Source organism: Oncorhynchus keta, chromosome 37, assembly GCF_023373465.1.
Source record: "Oncorhynchus keta strain PuntledgeMale-10-30-2019 chromosome 37, Oket_V2, whole genome shotgun sequence".
NCBI lineage: Eukaryota > Metazoa > Chordata > Actinopteri > Salmoniformes > Salmonidae > Oncorhynchus > Oncorhynchus keta.
This window is the reverse complement of record NC_068457.1, coordinates 17,501,033-17,523,048: the sequence shown is the minus strand read 5'-3', so window position 1 is coordinate 17,523,048 and position 22,016 is coordinate 17,501,033. Positions and strand designations below refer to the sequence as shown.

Below are 22,016 nucleotides of genomic sequence, written 5' to 3'. Positions count from 1 at the left end.
AAGAGCCCACTGTGATTCAAGCATTATCCACAGACTATGCAGCCATATGATTTCACCCCTGTGTGAGATACTGTATGGTCAGTCAAGTGACCCTTACAGCTAAAACATTTTCTCTACTTGCTGTGACAACCTTTAATATGTCTTCCCAGAGTTGCTGTCTGTCTGAAGCATTTGCCACAGTCATTACAGCTAAATTATTTCTCCCCTCTGTGTATCATGGTATGCATTATCAATCCTGTCCTATAAGGGAAACATTTGTCAGTCTCTGCACTGATATGATTTCTCCCCTGTGTGAGATCTCATGTGCACGGTCAAATTTCTCATCTTGTTGAAGCACTTGCCACATTCATTACAACTGTCAGACTTCTCCCGTGTGAGATATTGTATGGAGGGTCAAGTTTTCCTTACGGTTGAAACATTGGCCACAGTCTTTACAGTGATAAGGATTTTCTCCTGAGTGTAGCTTTGTATGTCTGAATAAGTAAACCTTTGTGCTGAAACATTTGCCACAGTCTTTACACCAATTAATTTTCGCTGCATGTCATTTCTTATGTCTAGTAAATTTTGCCTTCTTGTTGAAGTATTTGCCAGTCTTTGCACTGATAAGACTTTGTGTGTATTTTTTATATGCATGGTCAAGTTTCATTTGTTGCCAAACGATTTGCTACAGTCTTTGCACCAATAAGATTTCTCCCCTGTGTGAGATCTTGCATGGCCAATTTAAGATTCCTTTGTTATTGAAACATTTGCCAGTCTTCACAGCGAAACGTTTTTTTTTCCCTTGTGTGTATCATCATATGATTAGTCAAGCCTATATTATTGTGGAAGCCTCTACCACAGTCTTTACATCGACATGGTTTCTCGCTTGCAGAACAGTCTGGATTTATTGACAGGCTGTGAGCCACTAGTTGGTTCTGGTACTCTGTAGCCCTCTTCATCAGTTTCTGTTTTGATCTCTTCAGTTGTGAGGATAGGTAGAGTGTGCCTCTCTCTGTACTCCACAGTTTGGGTTTGGTAAAGATGTGAGGGCTGAGGTGGGTCTGCCTGATCCAAGTCACTATTTACACAGGGAGGACAGAATATAGAGTCTTTGGTATCAAACTTCAGCTGTGAAGCTTGACCCCCCGTGAATGTGACCTTGCAAGCCGTTCCAGGGAAGCTGAAGTTGTTAGTGAAGTGGGACCCTCCCTCTTCCTGGTCCGACCACACCCTCTTCCCCCTGAAGTACCAAGTCAGATACCACTGGGACAACAAGGGTACCCCACATGAGATCACTGTGAGTGCAGACTCTTATAGTGTGTGTGTGTGTGTGTGTGTGTGTGTGTGTGTGTGTGTGTGTGTGTGTGTGTGTGTGTGTGTGTGTGTGTGTGAGACACTGTCTTTCTCTCCTTTTTCTCACGCTCTCTCTCTCCTCCCCCCTCTCTCCTTCTCTCTGTAGTTGGATCTGTTTGAGGACACCAAGAAAGTTCTACCAGGGCTGTCTCCTGAGAGGTCTTATCTAGTTCAGGTGTGTTCCATGGAACTGATGTGGCTGGGACAGAGCAGTGATTGGAGCCTACCTATTACTGTCACTATGCCTGCACACTGAACACACACATGTACACACTGAGATAACAAAAACACACACACACACACACACACACAGGTCACACCCATAGATCCACAACTTGGCTTAACAATGATAATAAAAACACTCTATTTGTGACGCACTTTTCCTACATTGTGCTAAATGTGCTCATTAAAACAACACAGTGGTATTTAACTCAGAACTGACTCCAGCATTTCCACAAACTCCGTGTGAAACTCCAATAAAAATCAGTCGGAAACAACCACCACCAGAGGAGTAATGAACTCTGAGTGTCTGATGCCCAGGGAGAAGGCAGGAGGTCTGGGGAGGTGGAGCAGGACCTTCTCCGGGCTGTGGGTCCCTGGCCCAGGCTTCTGAGACTGATCGCTGGCCCGGGTAGTCCGGCTCTGGAACAGAATTAAAATCACATCCAACTTTACTTTAAGGGAAACATCCCAATACTCTAATTTAGAGGAAGAGATATGCAAGAAAATACTATACAAAATATTAAATTGTAAATAAATAAATAAATAGCTAAAAAGCTAATTAAATACCTACATAAATATAAGATAAAGCTATGAACCTGCATAGAGAAGGACGGCTGTCGTGTGAGGTAGACGCTGGGGTCAGTACTGTTGTAACGCCCTGGTCCAGGGGTCATGGACAGGTCTTCTGATGGAGCGCCAACCTGTCTGCGCCCCGCCAAGCTGTAGCTGGCACTGGACGGCTTGTGGGGCACCTGGGAACCCAGCAGGTTAGGGAGGGTGTACCTGGGAGGATGATTAGAATGATATGAATGATATAGGGTCCCTCTATACCCGCTCTCCCTCTCTCTCTCTCACTGTCTCTCTCTCTTTCATTTGTACCGGTTAGGGGCGGGCACAGAATCCATTATACGGTAGCGTGACCGAGAGCCAATAGTGTAGGAGGGAGTTCTGAGATGAGGTTTCTCTGGGCTGTAGGCACCTGGACCTGGAGTCTGGAAGAGTTCAGCTAGAAGTGAGAGGGGGGGTGAGAGAGAGAGATATAGAGAGAGAGAGAATGTAAAGAATGTCCAGCAGCCCACTGGGGTAATAGAGTTTGATTGAACAATTGATCTGATTCAGGGAGTGGCTAGTCTCACCGGAGTGTCTTGCCCTGCCGAGCATGGAGTAAGAAGGGGTACCGACGCGGCCGAACCGGGTCATCTTGTCATCGATGTGGTACTGGGGTCCTGGACTGCAATCCACAGAGACCACTGTGGAGAAGAACCCACAATAATTAATAATAACAAAGGTCAAAGGGTAATTTAAAGGTCAAACTTGAGGAAAATGTCAGCAGTACTTTCCATAGACTTCTGCTTCCTGCCCTACTAGCCTGGAGTGTGGATCCTTATGGCAACTGTGTGAATAAGGTCTACTCACCATACAAGAGAAATAGGCAAAGAGACTGAGATTGACCTCAGAGACTTACTGTTGCTGCTCATACGTCTGTGGAAGGTGTAGGCGGGGCTACTGGGCTTGGTGAGGTCATGGTTGATGTAGCCAATGGTTGGAGGGAGAGCATAGCGCCCGGGGCCTGGCCCTAGCAACAAGTAATGATAGTGATGATAATGATCATGTTTATTTTCCAGTCATGTAAACTAAAAATAAATACAAATTCCATACTCCTGCTCCTCCAGTTTCTAGAGCTTCTACATTTCACTTTTCCATTGATGTTAAAACAGAAATATGACAGTGTTGAATACTGTCCCTGTCAATTAAATGAAAGTTGTAATGTAAACATGTTACATAATAGATGTCTTCAACAAACCTTTCTCTCTGCCAGCGATTATCGGACGTCTCTTAACCTCCATGATTTGTCGATCTCTCTCTCTCTATTTTCCAAACCCTCCTCTCTTCCTCTTTTACACGTTGTTCCTCTGTCACTCCCAGCTAGGGTTGCCAACCCTCAGAGAATGTTGAGGGACCTTCTCCCAGAGCAGTCAGTTGTGTCTGAGTGGGCAGCCCTGTGATTCGCTGGCAGCTAGAAATGCAATCACCAATCAGCACAACAATAACAAGCAGGAGAAGAGATTCGGTCTGGTTTGATCCCGTTAGTCCAAACATATAGCATATAGCAGGGTCCTTCCTGCTTCACGTCTGTCGACAAAACTTTGTTAGACCACTCGGGGGAAAAAAACTTTGTTAGACCACTCGAAAGGTATCCCAGAATAAGTTGACAACTCTACTCCGTGCACACAGATCTCTCTCTCTCTTTCCTCTCTTCTTCCATCTCTTCCCTTTACTCTTTGCTGTTCTGTCCCTGATTCACTCCCGGCACCATCCAGCCTCTTCAGGAAAGGCACAGCCTAATAGGCTGAATTATAGATGGTCTTTACAAGCTGAGGAAACGTTATCTCCATTCTGCAGCCCTGGGAACACCTGAATCACCATCTCACTTCTCTTCTTAGAGTTCATGTGTCATAGAGGCGACTCCATGTCCATGTAATGAGTACACTTCCCAGGCGACTGAAGACAGGCTTTAGCTCAGCTGGTTAATAATGTTGTGGCACGTAGATGACCGAGGTTTAAACCCATTTAGTCGCGCATCAACAATTAGCTACACTTTGCCCACCTGCAGCAATCGTTAGATGCCCCCTCTGTCTCTCTGGTACACTCTGACGCAGGAGGTATTTCAAATCTGACCTTTCAAAGGGAGACTCAGCAATATGATATCATCGCACATATTGGGGCAACTTCCTGCTTAACATATATACATAAACAACAACAGAATTCATATTTACCAAGACTGCCACTATTGTCTCTCCCTAATGTGCATTGCTGCTGATTCTGTAAGGAGAAATCTGACCGGCATAATGATGTCATATTGATGAGTGTAGCTTTAAGTTACTGTATAGGATATCTTTACATAAAGGGTGCTGGGAGGCAGAGAGAGGTAACTAAAGACTGTGAGCAGAGCCCTGACCAACAAACACGGGTTAATTATTAACAGGCACTGACTCAGGACACCCGCACGCCGCAGTAACGGGACCCTGCAGCCGTGTCATCAACATCAGACAGACAACACGGCCGTTGACCCTAAACATGCTGGATAAACAGAGCCGGGTTGCTACCGATTATGTATCACCAAAAACTGGGTTAATGGAGTCATGTATAGATTACATATAGAGAACATCATTCCTGTTCCCCCAGTGTAACATCAGTAACAGAAACATGACAGGCTTTAAGTGCATAGAGGAACACAGCTGTGTGTCTGGGGGTGTGTGTGTCCGGGGGTGTGTGTCTGGGGGTGTGTTTCTAGGGGTGTGTTTCTGGGGGTGTGTTTCTGGGGGTGTGTTTCTGGGGGTGTGTGTGTCCGGCGGTGTGTGTGTCTGTGGGTGTGTGTGTCTGGGGGTGTGTGTGTCTGGGGGAATGTGTGTCTGGGGGTGTGTGTGTCTGGGGGTGTGTGCGAGTGTGTGTCTGGGGGTGTGTGTGTCTGTGGGTGTGTGTCCGGGGGTGTGTGTCCGGGGGTGTGTGTGTCCGGGGGTGTGTGCGAGTGTGTGTGAATAGAATGACTTCCAAACTCTTTCAAACCAAACTATAATTCATAATGAAGTCAATAACATTATCAGTAACCAAACATAACTTAGTAACAAAAAATAATAGTTTAAATATGATAGTACAATTCTGTAGAAAAATACATTAGCATTATGGTCAGGAGGTGTTCCTGGGCAGGGCCATATGATCAGGAAAAACTCCTGACCCTACTTATTATTAAGACAGATCTCCACACTGACACAGACAACAATGTCAGTTAATAGTCCTGTAACACAATGTCAGTTAATAGTCCTTAATAGTCCCCCCCCCCTCCTCCCAGACCAGGGTTCCCAAATAGTGGGTCACAGACAGTGCCGATTGGGTCGTCATGGTTTAAGACTGGATGTGACTAGAAACATTACTCTGGTCCTCCGTCTCCACTGTTCCTCCCAGTATGTTAACTTCCACTAGAGGGTGCTGTGGATCTCTAGCTTTTCATAGCTGCCAGTATTCCCACAGTAAGAAGAAGATGACTATTCCTCAATGTCTTATTCCTCCACGTCTTGTTAAATAATTACAGCACACACACCCTGCGGATGGGGCAGGGCTAGAGACACTGTCCCCAAAATTGTATTTCTGCCCCCTTCTTCCGTCGCTGAATGGTGTATGCAAAACCACAGCATTTAGGGGACACCATTTTTCACACACATGTTGTCTTGACTTTGTTGCTGGTTGTTTAAAGGCAGGGGTGATGCGTACTATGACTTATCCCCTTGTAGGACCTGAGAGAGAGAAGAACTTATGAGGATTTCCCTGCACAACAAAAAGCTGAACGATTCAAACATGATGATACAAATGATTCAATAAGACCTGTGTGCATGCCTGTGTGCATGCCTGTGTGCATGCCTGTGTGTGTGGTTGTTGTACGCGAGTGCAGGTGAGTTCTACTTAGATCCTTACCTACCTGGTTGCGTGTTTTGTGGGACTTCTGCATCCAGACTCTCCATTGGTCGTAGAGTTTGATTGACATGCCGCCGCAGCCATACGCATTATTCCGTACCCAGCCGAAGAACTGCTTCAGCTCACGACGTAACGTAGAATTGGAGTCTCCAGACTTGGAGTCACACGAACTTGATAACACACGCTCTGTAGGAGGGGAGAGAAGGGGTTAGAGTGTGTGTGTGTTTGGGTGTGTGTGTGTGTGTGTGCGTCCTCACCACTATGAGGTGTAGAAGCAGCAGTAGGATGGCTCCATTCACTCCAGATACCAGCCCTACGAGACCCATAGATCCCTACTGGGTTACAGCGTACCTGCATAGAACACACTGGGATTACCACACACACACACACACACACACACACACACACACACACACACACACACACACACACACACACACACACACACACACACACACACACACACACACACACACACACACACACACACACACAGAGTACCTGGACAAAATACACAGTACCCGGTCTCAGGCCTGCCAGGCGACATGATGTCAGGTTCCCAACGTCATCCATGACCTTCCAGTCTGAGATGTCCTCCAGCCGGTAGCGTATCTGGTACTTGGCCTGGAACAGGAAGTCTTTGAGAGCTGGGGGAGACTCCCATCGAACACTCAGATGGTCCTCCAGGTCACCCACACGACTCACACTCACACCTGACGGCGGGTCCGTCATTACTGTGGACGGGGAGGGGAAAGAGGTAGCGTAACTCAGAACTACTTTAAAACAGAAAGATCCGTGTCAAAGAATGGTTATTTCTTTCTTCTCTGAGTGAATTGGATCTGACCGTAACAGTAAGTCATACAGCACAGGTACTGTTGTGTTATTAGTTTCAGTGTGGAGGGAAAGGAGGGAGCAGCGAGTAGTAACTCGAGTGGTGTAACGCGTCAATCGCCCACCTTCCTAACCCTGCCCCATCCGCAGGGTGTGTGTGTGTCTGTGTGTGTGTGTGTGTGTGTGTGTGTGTGTGTGTGTGTGTGTGTGTGTGTGTGTGTGTGTGTGTGTGTGTGTGTGTGTGTGTGTGTGTGTGTGTGTGTGTGTGTGTGTGTGTGTGTGTGTGTGTGTGTGTGTGACCACCCAGCGTGAGTAAAAGGAAAATGAGCTCATCAAAAGGCAGGGTGTGTCTGGTCTTCCATTCTACAAAATGCCCGTCCTCCCCCATTTGTGTGTGTGTGTGTGTTCCCCCTCAGCCCCAAAATCCTGGGTTGGGATCTAAGTAGTAGGATGAAGTTGGTCCTAGATGTTTATCTTAGGTCAGTTTTACGATTCTCCACTTATGGTTACTGTTAGGTCTTGGGCTAGGTAAGCTGATCCTGGATATGTGCCCCAGGGCAACTTTTAACTGGGGCAGATGTAAAACTCTAAAGCCAGAGGGTCAAAGTTCAGGCACTTACTCTCTATCTGTCTCTCTCACACACACACACACACACACACAGACGCACACACTCACCCACGTCTAGGATATCCAGGGTGATGACATCAGAGGTGGCTGAGCCGAGCTGATTGGTGGCTTCCACCCAGATCTCGTAGGGCGTGAAGAGGGCGAGGTCACGAGGTATGTAGCAAGAGTATGGCTGGGCGGCACTGTACTCCTCACATTCTCTCTCTCTGCCATACCACCTACACACACACACACACACACACACACACACACACACACACACACACACACACACACACACACACACACACACACACACACACACACACACACACACACACACACACACACACACACACACACACACACACACATATAATAGAATCAGACTGTATTAGAATGTGTGTGTATGCATGTGTATTAAGTGTGTGTAAGGAGTGTGTACCTGAGTTTGTATTTGAGTGTGTATTTGGTCTTGATGAAGGTCTCTCCCTGTCCTCCCGGTGCCCATCGACAGGTCAGGTCTTTGGTGTTTCTGGACCAGCAGGTTAAGTTGACTGGCTTCACTGGAGGCACTGAGGGAGAAGGTGGATGGAGGGAGAGAGGATATATTTTAGTCCAGAATGTTCTTCTGTCTGTCTGGAGTTCAAATTCTGGTACTTTGCCAAGATTCCATCCCTTTCTGAACACAAGGTGTTGAACAGGGACGTCACGCTGAGATTAGGGCACTGTGACAACACTGTGTGTGCGTGCGTGTGTCTGTATGTCAGACCTGTATGTGTGTGTGTGTCAGACTCCATGTCCAGGGAGTAGTAAAGGGAGTAATGCACCACAACATGGTGTAATAACACAGGAGTTAACAGGACTAAATACCCTACAGTTACTCATCCACCACAGGTTGGTACTCTGATATAAGACTGGTATAACACTGTTAACTTTTAACTATGTGTGCGCTAGATGCTGCTGCTAGATGTGTGTTTGTGTGTGTGTGTTGCTCCACTTACTCCCAATGTAGAGGCAGGACCCGGCTAGAACATGTCCTCCATGGTTGTGACACACCAGGTTGTCCCCTGACCTCTGCCTAGAGGCTGGTAAGCCCGGCAGGGTGACACTGAGGGCCGTAGGGCTCAACACGCTGTAAGAAGAGCTGGGCAGCCGGCGGCCATTCAGGCTCCAGAACAGAGAGCTGGCATGGAGGCCCAGATCAGGGCTGACTGAACATGTGGCAGTGAGGGTGGAGCCGATGGGTAGGGCTGGGTCCTGGGGGAAGATCCCAGCCATCTCTGGAGGGGAGAGAGATGGGATGAGTGAATACATGGATTAAAGAATGGTTGATTGAGCTATTGATTCCCAGTAAGCAGAGGGAAAGAGACAGGCGAGAGGAGAAAGAGAGAGACGGGTTTTTACTGATTCAATTATTCAGAAGAGAATATCCGACAAATAGGCTACTGTATTCTAGAACACAGCAGTAACTCCCAGGTCAGTAGTGAACCCAGATTTCCACTTCCATAGACCCAGAGTGTTTATCACATTGTCAGACCTCTACAAGTCTCATCCTCAAGCCACGAGTGTTGAACAGACAAAAAGGCTGTGTTGTGCTTTGAGGAAGCTCATATGAAGACGTTAATTTGACCAAAACTCCTCCTCGACAACATACACACACACACTATTTACACCAAAACACTGTCAACGCTGATGCTGTAAATGTATCATCGGGGAGAGGAAGCCAGGCCGTGATTAGCCAATCAAACAACGATCCAGCTCCATAACAATCATGGTCTCACCACTGCAGTATTACAGGCCAGGCAGAGGGAATGGCCCTGAATTAAGCAGCAGAACATTCAGTCCAAAGACCTCAGCGACAGATGCAATTACACTTGTGTATTTACTCTCCTGATGGGTTCTGAAGAAGTAACTATGGGCTGTGAAATCCTATTTGTTTCTAGAAAGGAGGTCCCCTGAGGGAAGGCTGCTCATACAGATGATGGTTTAAAGGTGCAACGGTGTTTTCTTCTGGTGAGAGTGTTCTGTGCCCTGATTATGCGGCTTGTACAGAATGTTTGTTTTCGTTCATGCCTGCGACTGAGCATTGATCATTTCGGCAGGGTTTTCTTTCCATCCAGGCACAGAGCCAAGATGGTGGTCCGTTAGATCAGATGTGTTAAGTGTTTGGATGGAACAAAAGTCTGCAACACACTGTTTGTTTCTCAGGGGTGAAAAGCATTGCTTTAAATCTAAGTAAACACACAAGCTGTCGAGCTAAAGCCCTGTATTACAGCACTGGTGTTGTGAAGATGATAAATGGCCTCTGGTTTTAGAACTTCCTGGTTCTGGATGTCAGTCTTCAAGGATGCTTGGAAAGCGACTAATCCCCTGGTTTCTAAAGCCCTGTTTACTTTACGCTCCTGCACGGAACAGTTCAAAGATAGTCTGTGTTTCTGTCCGTCTACGGGACAGAGGAGCCACACGTGGAACATTTGACGGAGGCCTTGTATGTGAGTGAATTGAAACAAGAAGTCATGCAACATTTAGCCATATCGAGCCATGTGATGTTTTCTGAATGACAGTTACTTTGACTATGATGAGTGAGTGGGAGTTTTCACTGGAAACAGCTGACAACAAGAACAGAACAACAACTAGAGAGCATCAACATGACATGGAAAGGAAGGCGAGGGACCGTTCACAAGGCAGCCTAGAGGTCTTCAGTGGTGAGGAGAGAGCTGATGCACATACAAACCAGGAAAAAATAACCTTTCAGAGAAACGTGTATTGCTGCTTTGTTATGAATCTATCACTGGAGTATATGGGGGGATGGCAGCAGTGGGTCTTGCTCTAAAAGTCCAAGCCTTCTTTCTATAGAGGCAGTAGCTCACTACTGTCGCATACATTCATTTCTTCATTAAAGAACTGAAAACACATACACAGTTCACTGTTAGACAATAATAATCTCGGCCTCCGTAGTTTTATGACCTCACCTATACAAATAAACTGGACTCAGACACAAAATCTAGCCGACATACCGCAGCACATAACTGTGATTTATTTACTTTACTTTGTATTAAGCTGGCGGTTAATATTCCCTGAGACCCGACCATATGATGTCACCGTGGTGTTGCCTCCGTGACAGCCCAGTGCTATGTGTGTTAAACGAATTAAGAGCCGACCTGTTGAAATCCATCCTCTTGGGACACGGTTTTTCAATAGCATGGTCAAGAAAACCGAGATCTGTGTTTAGCTAGGACTATTATTTCACCATTTCATCAAATCTATAAGGGCTAGTGATTGTTCATGGAAATTACTTTTTCAAATTGTTTTAATATTGCAATATTTTACATAAAGCAATATTGCATTATTTGACCTCATGTTTGATGCTGGATACAGATCTCAAATGTTAGTTTATTTCTTTATGAAATGCACTATAATTAAGTTTAGCCTGTTCATTTAATTTAATTTCAAATCGTTGGAAAAATAAGGTAGCCTACTAAATCTGATTCCCTGCGTTCAAATCACGTAATATTTACCTCAAATTATTATTACAATATTACGGATAATCGTTTCAAAAGATGTAGGACTTTCCATTGTTAGAGCAATTATTTTGTACACTCATTCCCTATGAAACCCGCATAAACAATACCGTTTAGCCCATTAACAAGGTAGGCTATTATCTAACAGTAGGCTATATCCTACCAAACCAGATTTACAGACAAAGTGTGTTATCACATGGAAGAGCTGCTGTACTTACGTGACGACGAGGACACAACAGCAGGAATGTACAGAATCAAGAATAATAATGACAACATTTTATGGCAACTTTTATCTTCTTTCGTTCAGTCGGAAAACTCTCCACTTTTTACGCTTCTATTAATAGAGTATAATTTACACAGGTTAGGATGGGGAAAACCGCACAGGTTCAAGGTGAATTGCACCGCAGTCCCAAGATGCGAGAAGAGGAGTCTTTCATGCCCAAGCTCGGTCCAAACCTATTATTTGATCAGTTGTTTGCAAACCATCTCCGGTCCGAAAGAGACCATCGGTAGTCGTGAGCTTTTCCAAACTCCGTTAAGTATTCTAGTGCTTCTCCTTCTGTCTGTCTGCGTCTTCACACACAGAGTTCATACTTTTCAAGCTCCTCCTCTCTCTTCCCACACAGACGCCAATCGTTTTTCTTCCTCCCAGTCTTTTCCTCTCTTTTCACCCCCCCTCTTGGCCTGTGATGCATCAAGGAGTCAGATCCATTCACTTTCACCGAATCACTCTTTCCCCCTCTTTTCTCTCTCCCCCTCCTTCTTTTCTGCCTGGGGGGCTGTTGAGTGTTGAGTCACAGAGCATTATAGGAAACTTCCTCATGATGACTTTGACTCCCACACAGTGTGTGTGTATGTGCGTGCATGCGTGTGTGTGTGTGTATGTGCGTGCATGCGTGTGTCTGTGTGTCTATGCGTGCATGCGTGTGTCTGTGTGTCTATGCGTGCATGCGTGTGTCTGTGTGTCTATGAGTGCATGCGTGTGTCTGTGTGTCTATGAGTGCATGCTTGTGCATGTGTGTGATATCTGAGATGGTTTGGTGGTTGGGGTTTGTGTTTGTTTTGATGTTATGGTGACAGGTGGTGAAAGGGATGTAATTGTGGTATCTTGCATAACCCATATACCCAATGCCTTGGGCTGCAGGGAACAATACATATTATGTCTTACAGTAGTAGTACATTCTGAGTCTACACCCATCCCTCCCTCACCAACTAGCTGTGATTGGAACTTGTCACTTTTCCCAATTATATTAAATATTTCATCAATATTTTCATCGGTCATTCCTTCCTTCAGTTCTTCTTTCATTCCTACCTTCCTTCCCTTTGACGTAATCACTGATTTGACATTGTAGGATTGGTGAGAGTGGGTGTCATCTGATGCCTTGGATAACTCACTAGATGTCTTAATTCACAAGAGAGAGACGGTGATGTAAGGTAGACTACAGTCACGCCATCCAGTCTACTCAATCATACTGCATTGTCTTGTAGGATATAAAAAACACTGTTCAAGTTGAACATCTCAATGGGCACTATGACCAAAGTCTGAAGTTGGCATCCCCCTCTCTTTCAGTCGTTCTCTCTCTCTCTTACCCCCTCATCCTCTCTCTCTCTTTCTTTCTTTCTCTCAGTCTCTCTCTTCCCCCCTCATCCTCTCTCTCTCTTGCTTTCTCTCTCTCCCCCTCTCTTCTTTGAGTCAGTTAGTGTAACAGAGACTAAGAATGTTAACTGATTCAGAGGCAAATGTTCCACAATGCCATGCTTTCTCTCGACTCCGGGAGGCGACTGTTGTTCCCGAGGTGATTCCCGCTCGTGGTGTGGCGACTGGGGCATCCCGTAAGTGTGCTTTTTTGTTGTTGAATGAACAAGAACCCCGTGTTGTGTCATTTATAAGCCCCTCTAAGACTGCTAGAATGAAACTGATTTGCTAAAGGGAGTGTCGATTGATCGGAAGGGACTGAAAGGAGAATGTTTCTCATCAGTGCAAAAAATATATGTTAGTTGGCACACATGCGCGCGCACACACACACACACACACACACACACACACACACACACACACACACACACACACACACACACACACACACACACACACACACACTAAGCTGGTTCTGGATCTGTGACTGACTGCCTACAACCATGCTGAAACATTGAGGAGGACAGGATGGAGATGGTTCAATCCAGCACTACTGTAACAGACATGGGAAGACAGGCTTATTCCCTTTAAACCAGACCACGCTGATGGGAACATGGGCCTATGGCAAAACCATGTGGCATGGGGTCGAAAAAAAGAATTGCAACATGTACAGGTCCTAAAGACAAAAATGATGTCAAACACTACCTAGTGCATCTCCTTAGACCCAGATTCATCTCTTACTAGTATGTGTTGTGTCAGTAGCATCGTTGTGGCATCAGTAGCTATCATCCAGAAGGCGAGGTCAGTACAGGTGCATCAAAGCTGGGACCGAGAGACTGAAAAACAGCTTCTATCTCAAGGCCATCAGACTGTTAAACAGCCACCACTAACATTGAGTGGCTGCTGCCAACACACTGTCATTGACACTGACCCAACTCCAGCCACTTTAATAATGGGAATTGATGGGAAATGATGTAAATATATCACTAGCCACTTTAAACAATGCTACCTTATATAATGTTACTTACCATACATTATTCATCTCATATGCATACATATATACTGTACTCTATATCATCGACTGCATCCTTATGTAATACATGTATCACTAGCCACTTTAACTATGCCACTTTGTTTACATACTCATCTCATATGTATATACTGTACTCGATACCATCTACTGTATCTTGCCTATGCTGCTCTGTACCATCACTCATTCATATATCCTTATGTACATATTCTTTATCCCCTTACACTGTGTATAAGACAGTAGTTTTGGAATTGTTAGTTAGATTACTTGTTGGTTATTACTGCATTGTCGGAACTAGAAGCACAAGCATTTCGCTACACTCGCATTAACATCTGCTAACCATGTGTATGTGACAAATAAAATTTGATTTGATTTGAGTAGCCTCTGAAACACTAGAAACCTGTCCACTCGACTGAGACCACACTGGTCCCCTACACAATTACTTGAAATATTGTTTTCTGTGTTCTGATTCTGTAAACAAATCAAGAAACAAACATTCTGAGCCAGAGCTAAAGGTAGTTTTGTAAGTGATGCAACATTGGGCTTAAAGGGTTTGCAAACCTGAGACATAGGGCTGCATTCATATCGTAACAGAAACGTCTGAGAGATTGTTTCTCTTCCAAATTCTACAGATATGGACAACCAAAGACTTCAATAGCTACTTTGATGTTCTTTCTACACATCAAAAGGCAAACAAAAAGGTGTGGTTTATGAGGTCAAAATACTGCAGTTGACAACCATTCATTTTGTTATAAAAGAGTAAGATAGGAGGTTATCCTCCAAGTTCAGCCAGAAAGGACAACTAAATAAAGCAGGTTAGATGTTCTTCATGCATACTAAAAACACAAAATAGTTGATCCTTTCAAAAAATATATGTTCAAATTTGCTATTTTAGACAAAATGACTTCATTTCAGATTCATATATCATTTGACATTGTGCATCACATGTTAATGTTTTGGATTCATTTTGATGTGATTTTTTATAGATTTTCACAGTTTTCTTAACGTAAAGTTTTCATACATTGAAGCCTAATGTGGCTTTTTGCAAAGTTTCCAGAAAATTGTTCTATAAACATGAAAATCAAAAATCAGATAATTTTCATATCGGGGGCCTATTACAAGTATTTCTGAAGGGGAATAACATGCTTTCCTCATTTGGTTCTATGCTTGTGTCTCACAGGGGAAAGATGATTCCATTACGGGGCACATCAAAATGAATCCAGTACTGTAGATTCCAGTACAATAGAATAGAATAGATTGTGATGATACGTGTATTATTCTCCTCTGTGTATAGACCCCGCAGGAGGTTTTAGGAGAGGTTGGAGTTAGAGCCCTCTAATCAGGACTGGGAACCACTCCAACTCTGAGTACAAGATGATGTACCAAGGGAGAGATAGAAAGAACAAGAGGGAGGAAGAAAGTGAAGGGGATAGAGAGACAAAGAGTTAGAGAGAGAAAGGGAGAGATTGAAAGTAAGAGAGAGGTAATCAGAGAAAAGCAGAGAGAGGTCCAATCCTGCCTGATTAGGAGAAGAATGTCGTTTGAAGACCGTCAGTACCTGGTTATGAACCAGTTCCATCCAGAGACACAAAGCAGGGCTACTCCTCCAGAGGGATTGTGCATATGTGTGGGGATTTTACCCCTGACAAAGGAGGGCACCAATCAGACTGTCACTCCTCCTCCTCACATAGTCTCTCTCTCTCTCTCTCTCTCTCTCTCTCTCTCTCTCTCTCTCTCTCTCTGAAATAATGCATGACAGATGTATGTCAACCTCTTTCTTCTCCCTCTCTCTGCCTGTCTCTCTTATGGCAGGGCCTCTAAAACATGCCAATGTAACTTATGTTTCTCCTTCTCTGTCTCCCTACGTCTCTCTCTCAGCTTCTCTCCCTCTGTTCCCATCTGGACCCAATGTGTTGGTCTACTCTATGCCATCAACAATCAAAAAAAGCAAAACACTACATTGAGGAGACGGGGATCAAGGTTTTGTCTGTAAATCCCTCTGGTTTTATGGCCTGAATTACAAGTACATGTGAAGTGCATGTTTATTTGAACTAGCTGGGTTGGATAGATTGGATACTGGCTGGATACTGGCTTTCACCCGTAGGCTACTCGCCAACCCAACAATGTGGAGCTAAAGTACGACTGAGAGGGCCTGCTGCTCCATTTCTATCCATTGGAGGGCAGTACCTACAAGCTTGTTCTGTATGTGTCAATGGCTGTATATTTAAGCAATAAGGCCAGAGGCGGTGTGGTGTATGGCCAACATACCACGGCTAAGGGTTGTTCTTACGCACGACGCAACGCGGAGTGCCTGGACACAGCCCTTAGCCGTGGTATATTGGCCATATACCACAAACCCCCGAGGTGCCTTATTGCTTAAATATACAGCCATTGACACATACAGAACAAGCTTGTAGGTACTGCCCTCCGATGGATAGAAATGGCATTCAGGGCTCGAACCACCCAGTTTATAACAGTGCATATCATACTCAGCGTGGTCCTCTGTCGCTCAGTTGATAGAGCATGGCGTTGGCGCCATTCTACTCAGGCTGTCAACCATGTCCAATCACCATCTCCATGTCCATGTTCAAAAAGCCAATCAATGTATAGCTTCTCATTCTTTGGGAGAAGGACACAGCCTATTGAGGGGTGCAAAAGATGGAGGAGTTATAGGTTGACATAGCCAACCCCCTGGGGGAAAAGAGCGGCATCCAGAGAGTGCACGATTGAGACAGAACTGTAGCTAGCCAACCTTCTGAAATATCAACTATTCATACCACAAGGCAAGATTAAAAACATGAATGGTACTGCAATTGTGATATTGATCAGAGCCAACTTGTTTTCCAACAGTATAATATATGTAGCAGCAGCAGACTTGTGGCTATCAGTAGCTGCTGCGAAGCTTAGATGCCTGGCAAGCTAACTAGCATGCATGACAACGTTAACGGTGACGTTTCAGTGAAGGTACAGTACAGTTGCTCTAGCATAGGTAAGAGAACTGTCAAAGTTTTTGAGATCTAAAATATAATGCAATCTGCTAACATTAGCAAGGTTAAGTTATTGCCCATTTTAGTAAATGCTATTCAGCTAATTTCGTTAACTATCTAGCTAACATTTACTATCTATCATTAGACAAGATTTTACATCACATGTTAATGATTTGGATTCATTTTGATGTGATTGTTATAGTTTTTCACAGTTTTCTTACCATAAAGGTTTCATACATTGAATTCAGAGGCTACATATCGGATAACTGTCATTCATATTCCATTCACTCAGTTCAATGTTACAGCAATATGTTTAGGCTATCACTACATGATTCTCAAATTTTCCCAATGACCCATCGTGAGGTTGTTACAACCTAGCCTATGAATGAAAGTTTACAACGTAGGTGCACACAGGTCGATATCATTTTTTTAGGTGACAGACAGTAACACATTCAATAGTGCCTTGCACACCGTTTCCTGCATCTAGCTGATCTAGTGTGTAATCATTAGTCTAACATTTGCAAACGAGAGTTTCCATTGGACAAATTCTGGTATGTTTATGAATATACCCCTGATCACACGTAAACACGGCTGACTTTCACAACAGCCACGTTGTATTCCTTCTTGCATATATACCCTCCCCTCCTCTCACCTTTTCCGTTCGCTTGTGGACTTCAATGCACAACACATAAGCTGTATGTGACCAAGCCAAACCATATCATAACCACTATACCCATCTGTCATGACTGTCCTGTAGGATCCAAATAGGTCAGATCAGCTTTGCAATAAATAACTTCAGCCAGACCCCCTCTCACCTGCAGAGGGAGGAGAAGGGAGCTGGTGGGGGGTTGACAGTTCACACTCTGTTGTAAATCAAGGATTAGAACATTCAGCTATCTCCTTCTCCAAATTCACACAGGAATATGCCTTTGTTTCACAGACATTTTCCCGCCAAAACTCTAACATGTTCTAAAGCAAATACTGGAACAATTTTCCTAACATAGAATGTGATTTTTTCTTGTTGTTGCATTAAAATGTTATAAAGAAAATACTGTAATTTGAAAAGTACAGTGGGGAGAACAAGTATTTGATACACTGCCGATTTTGCAGGTTTTCCTACTTACAAAGCATGTAGAGGTCTGGAATCTAAAACAAAAATCAAGAAAATCACATTGTATGATTTTTAGGTATTTAATTTGCATTTTATTGCATGACATAAGTATTTGATACATCAGAAAAGCAGAACTTAATATTTGGTACAGAAACCTTTGTTTGCAATTACAGAGATCATACGTTTCCTGTAGTTCTTGACCAGGTTTGCACACACTGCAGCAGGGATTTTGGCCCACTCCTCCATACAGACCTTCTCCAGATCCTTCAGGTTTCGGGGCTGTCACTGGGCAATACAGACATTCAGCTCCCTCCAAAGATTTTCTATTGGGTTCAGGTCTGGAGACTGGCTAGGCCACTCCAGGACCTTGAGATGCTTCTTACGGAGCCACTCCTTAGTTGCCCTGGCTGTGTGTTTCGGGTCGTTGTCATGGTGGAAGACCCAGCCACGACCCATCTTCAATGCTCTTACTGAGGGAAGGAGGTTGTTGGCCAAGATCTCGCGATACATGGCCCAATCCATCCTCCCCTCAATACTGTGCAGTCATCCTGTCCCCTTTGCAGAAAAGCATCCCCAAAGAATGATGTTTCCACCTCCATGCTTCACAGTTGGGATGGTGTTCTTGGGGTTGTACTCATCCTTCTTCTTCCTCCAAACACGGCGAGTGGAGTTTAGACCAAAAAGCTCTATTTTTGTCTCATCAGACCACATGACCTTCTCCCATTCCTCCTCTGGATCATCCAGATGGTCATTGGCAAACTTCAGACGGGCCTGGACATGTGCTGGCTTGAGCAGGGGGACCTTGCGTGCACTGCAGGATTTTAATCCATGATGGCGTAGTGTGTTACTAATTGTTTTCTTTGAGACTGTGGTCCCAGCTCTCTTCAGGTCGTTGACCAGGTCCTGCCGTGTGGTTCTGGGCTGATCCCTAACCTTTCTCATGATCGTTGATGCCCTATGAGGTGAGATCTTGCATGGAGCCCCAGACCGAGGGTGATTGACCGTCATCTTGAACTTCTTCCATTTTCTAATAATTGCGCCAACAGTTGTTGCCTTCTCACCAAGCTGCTTGCCTATTGTCCTGTAGCCCATCCCTGCCTTGTGCAGGTCTACAATTTTACCCTGATGTCCTTACACAGCTCTCTGGTCTTGGCCATTGTGGAGAGGTTGGAGTCTGTTTGATTGAGTGTGTGGACAGGTGTATTTTATACAGGTAATGAGTTCAAACAGGTGCAGTTAATACAGGAGGGCTTCTTAAAGAAAAACTAACAGGTCTGTGAGAGCCAGAATTCATACTGGTTGGTAGGTGATCAAATACTTATAACATGCAATAAAATGCAAATTAATTACTGAAAATTCATCATACAATGTGATTTTCTGGATTTTTGTTTTAGATTCCATCTCTCACAGTTGAAGTGTACCTATGATAAAAAATGACAGACCTTTGTAAGTAGGAAAACCTGCAAAATCGTCAGTGTATCAAATACTTGTTCTCCCCACTGTATATACAATATATGTACAAAGTTTCCATCTTCTATGTTGTGTATGAAATATGAAAAAATATGAAAGTGCTTTTCTTAGAAAGTATTAGAAGAAATAGTTTCGTATCTAGATAAGCGAATTTAAGTGGGACTATTGTATTACTCTCTTCAAACCATCGTATTCTACTCCTCTCATCACCCCACTGGGATCCATTGGCAAATAATCATCTTCCAGAATGAATGGAAGAACAACAATAGAAGACGGATGGGGACCCCTTTTGGACAATCAGAGTCTTACAAGCATGCAGTAAAAAGGCCCAACACACTTTCCAAGAAGCCCTAGTTCTGACAGAAAACCACAAGGAACCAAGACATTTACACGTAAATACATAATTTGATTTCTTACTTCATACGGGTGGTGGTTCATGTGGAAAGTATATGATTACTGTGATAGCAGTTTCTAAATGTACCAAAGCATTATGTCTCTGTCCCTCTCTCTCTCTCTCTCCCTTTTGTCTTTTGTAACAAGCCACCATGTTGTGTCAGTCCACTAGGGACCTGTTTCTAATGTATTACGTGTGTATGTTTATCCTGTGTTACCATTTAGTTAGCTAGTAAATAAATAATTAAACCAATTTGTGTAGTTCTGAATCATACGTAAGACTGGGGTTTTTGTAGATGCAGGAGGTTTCGACTGTTCAGAATTATGATATGATATGAGGTTAGGATTAATAAATTGACTGTTTATGGATGTAATAGGTTAAGACCTTAGGAGCTTAATTCGGGAGATGGTAACTCTTTAAAGAACCACTCTCGTGGTGCCCCAAATCCTAATGAGTTAATTGTTACATGATTAATGGTGAATTGTTAATTGTTACATGATTAATTTAATCGGGTAATAATTAAACATAGTTAGTTGATTAGATAAATAACAGTAATCAGATTAATGAAAGTAAAGTCACGACACTGCCTACATCATTGTCAAAATTTTTGCTAAAGTAACATCATAGTCAACATAGCTGATAGAACTAACACACTAGTAAACCCCCTACAATCATTCAGTAAAGTTTGTCTACAGTTAGTAAGCAGTTTAGCCCTTACACCGGCGGGCCCTGGTGGCAATAAATAAGTAAAACCAAAAGCTTACCTTGACTTGGAAGAGTTCCAGTGTTGTGTTGGATAGTCATAGCCAGCAAGCTAACATAGCATCTCACTGTTTGAGCAGGGTGTTTGAGTTGGCTAAACTAGCTAGCTGCATGTCCTAGCTAAGTAAGTGAAATTGAAAGTGAAAAAAAATACTCTCTCTCTTGCTTCTCCTTCATTTTGGAATAAATTAATTTGTTAAAAACTGTTCAACTATTGTCTTTCTCTCTATTTGAGTCAACTACTCACCACATTTTATGAACTGCAATGCTAGCTAGCTGTAGTTTCTGCTTTCAGTAATAGATTCATTCTCTGATCCTTTGATTGGGTGGACAACATGTCAGTTAATTGCTGCAAGACCTCTGATAGGTTGGAGGACATCCTCCGGAACTTGTCATAATTACTGTGTAAGTCTATGAATGGGGGTGAGAACCATGAGCCTCCTAGGCTTTGCAATGAAGTTAACGTACCCAGAAGAGGGCGGAAGCCAGCAGTCCTCTGGGTACACCATGGTGCTACCCTACAGAGTGCTGTTGAGGCTACTGTAGACCTTCATTGCAAAACAGTGTGTTTTTATACATTATTTGGTGACATGTGAACACATTTAGTATAGTTTGATCTAAAAATTCTAACTTAAAAAAATATATATATTTTTATAAAATTCACTGAGGAGGATGGTCCTCCCCTTCCTCCTCTGAGGAGCATCCACTGATGTAAACAACTTACAGTATGCATATCATTTGGTAACATTACAGTAGTATTCACTTTCAATGGGGGGAGCTTTCAGAGTTAGTGCCACCTGATTTTCTTCAGACTTTGTTTTAGCTAGATTTGCTATGTATTGCTTATTGTTCTTGTGGTAGTGTAATACATTTGTCCTGTTGGTTTCAGATGTCTTAAAAAAGACCCATAAGGAAGTGGATGTCCCTCTTGGGGACATTTGCCACCACAGGGATTTAGCCAGCCAATGTGGGCAACAGGCCACCCCTGAGGCAGAAGAGGTAGTATGACCTCAAATCAAATCAAAATGTATTGGTCACATACACATATTTAGCAGATGTTATTGCGGGTGTAGCAACATTTTTGTGTTCCGAGCTCCAACAGTGCAGTAGTATCTAACAATTCACAACAATACACAAATCTAAAAGTAAAAGAATGGAATTAAGAAATACAATGAGCAATGTCGGAGTGGCATTGACTAAAATACAGTATAATAGAATACAGTATATACATATGAGATGAGTAAAGCAGTGTGTAAACATCATTAAAGTGACTAGTGTTCCATTATTAAAGTCACTGGTGATTCCATATCTATGTACATAGGGCAGCAGCCTCTAAGGTGCAGGGTTGAGTAACCGGGTGGTAGCCAGCTTGTGATGGCTACTTAACAGTCTGATGGCCTTGAGGTAGAAGCTGTTTTTCAGTCTCTCGGTCCCAGCTGTGATGCACCTGTACTGACCTTGCCTTCTGGATGATAGCAGGGTGATGGTTGATGTCCTTGATGATCTTTTTGGCCTTCCTGTGACATTGGGGGATGTAGGTGTCCTGGCTGGTCAATGAACAGCATTCTGATTTAGGTATTCTTCTTGTCCAGATGGGATAGGGCAGTGTGCAGTGTGATGGTGATTGCATCGTCTGTGGA

The 22,016-nt window shown here is 43.8% G+C and overlaps 2 protein-coding genes across 3 annotated transcripts; both read right to left on the bottom strand.

Annotated features, from left to right (window-relative positions):
* Positions 1–1,747: 1,747 nt before the first annotated feature.
* odf3l2a (outer dense fiber of sperm tails 3-like 2a) lies at positions 1,748–5,044 on the bottom strand. Its single transcript, XM_035761447.2, has 6 exons — positions 3,359–5,044; positions 3,020–3,130; positions 2,691–2,804; positions 2,434–2,560; positions 2,151–2,337; positions 1,748–1,974 (listed from the first exon to the last, which is right to left on the bottom strand). The coding sequence occupies exons 1-6, from the start codon at positions 3,399–3,401 to the stop codon at positions 1,816–1,818; spliced, it is 741 nt and encodes a 246-aa protein (XP_035617340.1). The 5' UTR covers positions 3,402–5,044; the 3' UTR covers positions 1,748–1,815.
* A 1-nt stretch (position 5,045) lies between these two features.
* LOC118374948 (cytokine receptor-like factor 1) lies at positions 5,046–11,600 on the bottom strand. 2 transcript variants are annotated; one of them, XM_052499370.1, is made up of 8 exons: positions 11,205–11,600; positions 8,467–8,745; positions 7,908–8,037; positions 7,532–7,701; positions 6,526–6,758; positions 6,282–6,375; positions 6,025–6,210; positions 5,046–5,846 (listed from the first exon to the last, which is right to left on the bottom strand). In XM_052499370.1, exons 1-8 carry the CDS (start codon positions 11,260–11,262, stop codon positions 5,830–5,832), a joined length of 1,167 nt encoding a protein of 388 aa, XP_052355330.1. In that variant the 5' UTR covers positions 11,263–11,600; the 3' UTR covers positions 5,046–5,829. The 2 variants fall into 2 exon arrangements, with proteins under 2 accessions (XP_052355330.1, XP_052355329.1); XM_052499369.1 differs by having other exon boundaries at positions 6,029–6,210.
* Positions 11,601–22,016: the final 10,416 nt, after the last annotated feature.

Excerpts from the sequence above, each read along its gene's own strand:
- odf3l2a (XM_035761447.2), bottom strand. The coding sequence starts at position 3,401 with ATGGAGGTTAAGAGACGTCCGATAATCGCTGGCAGAGAGAAAG. Across the intron at positions 2,805-3,019 it reads CAGACGTATGAGCAGCAACA|TGGTCTCTGTGGATTGCAGT; the intron begins GTAAGTCTCTGA and ends TCTTCTCCACAG. Across the intron at positions 2,338-2,433 it reads TCTGTGCCCGCCCCTAACCG|GTACACCCTCCCTAACCTGC; the intron begins GTACAAATGAAA and ends TCATCCTCCCAG.
- LOC118374948 (XM_052499369.1), bottom strand. The coding sequence starts at position 11,262 with ATGTTGTCATTATTATTCTTGATTCTGTACATTCCTGCTGTTGTGTCC. Across the intron at positions 8,038-8,466 it reads GTCCTGCCTCTACATTGGGA|TGCCTCCAGTGAAGCCAGTC; the intron begins GTAAGTGGAGCA and ends CTTCTCCCTCAG. Across the intron at positions 5,847-6,028 it reads CCCACAAAACACGCAACCAG|GTCCTACAAGGGGATAAGTC; the intron begins GTAGGTAAGGAT and ends TCTCTCTCTCAG.